A 3,518-nucleotide genomic window follows, 5' to 3' on the forward strand; every position below is an offset into this window, starting at 1 on the left:
AAAAAAAAAAGAGAACACCATAATTCATGAATGCTACATAAAATTCAGCGTAAACGAAGAGAGATTTGAGAACATACCGTTAATAACCCTTGAATATTTGTTGGTCATCCCCACTTGACCCTAATAACCCTTGAATACTTGTTGATCGTGCTAGTTCTTCATTTATCCTGTTTAAATAATCTTGCATGTAAGAAAATGCAATCTCTAATAATTTTTGTGAACTACATTTCGTACTCACATCAACAATTAATTCCCATTCTCTTGCATAAAGTTTGCCATATAACAGACTAATAATTCTACATAGTTGAAAACAACATGACATTGGGTGACAATGGAAATGCTGTTATTTTCAAGATGGAGGAGAAGAGTAAGAGATTACCAGATTTCTTACAGAGCGTGAATTTGAAATATGTCAAGCTGGGTTATCATTACTTGATTACTCATTTCTTCACTCTATTTCTTATACCTATTTTCATACTTCTCTTTGCTGAAGCTATGCAAATCAACCCAAAGGATGTGTATGAGCTTTGGCATCACTACCTGATCAGGCACAATCTCGTCTGCGTTGTCATTTCCGGGGTTTGCGTTATTATGGGTTTAACCACTTACATAATGTCTTGGCCTCGCTCGGTCTACCTTGTTGATTACGCTTGTTATCGCCCACCATCACGCTTTCAAGTTTCAACTCATCAGTACCTTGAGCGTTGTCGAGGTTATGGTGACCTCGATGATTCTTTAATGGAATTCCAACATAAGATTGTCAAGCAGTCTGGACTGGGTGACGAGACTTCTTTTCCAGAAACATTTCACAACCCACCTTCAAAACCTACAAATACAATGGCCTTGGCGAGGGAAGAGACAGAGCAAGTGATGTTTGGTGCATTGGATATTCTATTCTCTACTACATCTGTGAAGCCAAAGGACGTTGGAATTCTTGTTGTGAATTCCAGTTTATTTAATCCTACTCCGTCCCTCTCTGCCATGATCGTCAATAAATACAAACTTAGAGGTAATATCAAGAGCTTCAATTTAGGGGGGATGGGTTGCAGCGCTGGAGTGATTTCGGTCGATATTGCCAAAGATTTACTTCAGGTTCATCGCAACACATATGCGATTGTTGTGAGCACAGAGAACATTACCCATGGTTCCTACTATGGACGGAACAAATCCATGATGTTACCTAATTGTCTATTCCGTGTAGGTGGTGCTGCGATGCTTCTCTCGAACAAATCCAAGGACAAACGACTAGCAAAGTACAAGCTGGCTCATGTGGTGAGAACCCACCATGGTTCAGACGATAAGGCTTTTAAATGTGTTTATCAGGATCAAGATGAAGCTGGTAAAATAGGCGTTTCGTTGTCCAAAGATGTCATGGCAACTGCTGGAAGTGCCCTTAAGATCAATGTCACTACTTTGGGTCCTCTAGTTCTTCCGATAAGCGAACAACTTTTGTTTTTAACTACTCTAGTTATCAAGAAGTTGTTCAACCTTAAAGTGAAGCCTTATATACCAGATTTCAAACTTGCATTTGAACATTTCTGTATACATGCTGGAGGAAGAGGAGTAATCGATGAAATGGAAAAGAACTTAGATTTATTACCTATTCATGTGGAGGCTTCTCGTTCGACACTTCATCGGTTTGGGAACACGTCATCAAGTTCAATTTGGTATGAGTTGGCCTACATTGAAGCCAAAGGAAGGATGAACAAGAACGACCGTGTCTGGCAGATTGCGTTAGGAAGTGGTTTCAAGTGTAACAGTGCAGTCTGGGTTGCTCTAAAGAATGTGAAACCTTCTACTAATAAGTGTTGTCCATGGGGAGATTGTATTGACAAGTACCCTGTTCAAACATCTGGTAAACAGGCATAATCCTCATATCATCCATTTTTAGGAATTTGTTCAGTTATTTGATTCATGTTGTCTTGTCAAATTAGTGGTGTTAGTTGCCTAACTTGTAGGAGTTTAGTAGTCGTTGTGACTGGTTAGTGCTTGGCGTTTATTGGTTATAGTGATTTCAATTGCGGTTTATGTACTGAGATTTATCGATCAGAAGTATGTGTTTAGCGACTCAAATTTATCAATCAAAATCATTCATCAAGCCTAAAGGACCTGATGCATTTTAATTTTAGCAATCTCTGCCATTTCCGCAACGCCACTCACAAAATGGACCTCTCTAATATCTCGAGATGTAAGATAATTTTTTATAGGATAATTATCTTTATTGGGTTCACGTGAAAATCTGGTTATATTTAGGATATTGCTAAATATCTAATCCATGATTTATATAAGAAATTAGTATTCTATTTATATTTTTCCTTGATGGACGGTCGAGATCTAATGTCTAATACTAAAACCTAGGAACTTGGTCCTCTCTCTACCTATGAAAGAGAAACAATAACCATTACCATTGTATCTAAAGAATTACTTATTATGCTTAAAATCAAGAGAAAGAAACCATGATCTCCACAAGGTATTATCGCTGCCCCAAAGATGATCAACGTAAGTTGGATTAACACTACCAGATATTCCGTGTAAACTAATCTTTGTGTATTTAATTGTGTGATTATTATGAAGTTCAAGATATTAAATTACCTATCTATAAAATTAAATCTTATAGTTGGCATTTAGAACTTGTGTTTAGAACTTATGATCATCCGTTAATTTATATATGTATTAAGGATCCATTGATTTTTGGTTTATGTAAACTATGTTGTTTTTCACATCTCAAGAATCATTATCGTCATGTTTCTTAGACATCATGTCATCGTGTATACCATGAAAAATCTAAATCTGAAGTTAAAGTCTCGGCTGCAAAAATTAGGGCTAAGTTTTGTTTCTGTCACTGCAATAAACGTCTGATGCAAGTGGAGGAGAAAACATAATGGGCTTTGTTAATGGGCATTGCTAATGGAGTCTTAGTTTTGGGCTCAAAGATAATGAACTCTCCTTAATAAGTTGATTTTCTATTTTCCTTTAAACCGATCAATGCAAAGATGGTGTCGGGATGCGAGTGCAACATGAAAGATGTTCCTGGATCTGTATGTCTTTATTGCCATGAGATAATTAATAGCCATAATGGATTAAGGTTTCTTCCTTTTTTTTCTTAAATCACAAATGTTAAGCAGTTAACCGGTCTAAGGGAATTTTTGTCTTTTTCTTAATGGGCCGGGAGCCAGCTAACTGCTTAATAGTTGGTCAAACTTTTGTTAACTAATTGTAAAATGAAACGTGTTTTTTATTTTTTTCTGTACGATTTAATGCTTAATGCTTGGGTGTATCCAGTTACAGTACCATGTCAAATTCAGTCTGATGTAGTTTGGGCGTCTAATTTACTTTTACCGATATTTCCCACATCAAACTTAGTTTAGATCTTGTTCATTATAGAACTAGATAATAGTCTATTATCAAAATCAATTTCTATAATAGTGTTAAGAAATTATGAAGTGATTTTGTTTATAGAAATATAAACCAACCAATATGCTTCCGTTTTATTGAAAATTAATGTATGATCTGAAATG

At 36.1% G+C, this 3,518-nt stretch overlaps 1 protein-coding gene across 1 annotated transcript; it reads left to right on the forward strand.

Moving 5' to 3' along the window:
* The first annotated feature begins 315 nt into the window (after positions 1 to 315).
* LOC113290445 (3-ketoacyl-CoA synthase 4-like) lies at positions 316 to 1,888 on the forward strand. Its single transcript, XM_026540052.1, has one exon. The coding sequence runs from the start codon at positions 316 to 318 to the stop codon at positions 1,867 to 1,869; it is 1,554 nt and encodes a 517-aa protein (XP_026395837.1). The 3' UTR covers positions 1,870 to 1,888.
* The last annotated feature ends 1,630 nt before the right edge of the window (positions 1,889 to 3,518 follow it).

The sequence above is a fragment of the Papaver somniferum genome, chromosome 6 (assembly GCF_003573695.1).
Source record: "Papaver somniferum cultivar HN1 chromosome 6, ASM357369v1, whole genome shotgun sequence".
In the NCBI taxonomy this organism is placed as follows: Eukaryota; Viridiplantae; Streptophyta; class Magnoliopsida; order Ranunculales; family Papaveraceae; genus Papaver; species Papaver somniferum.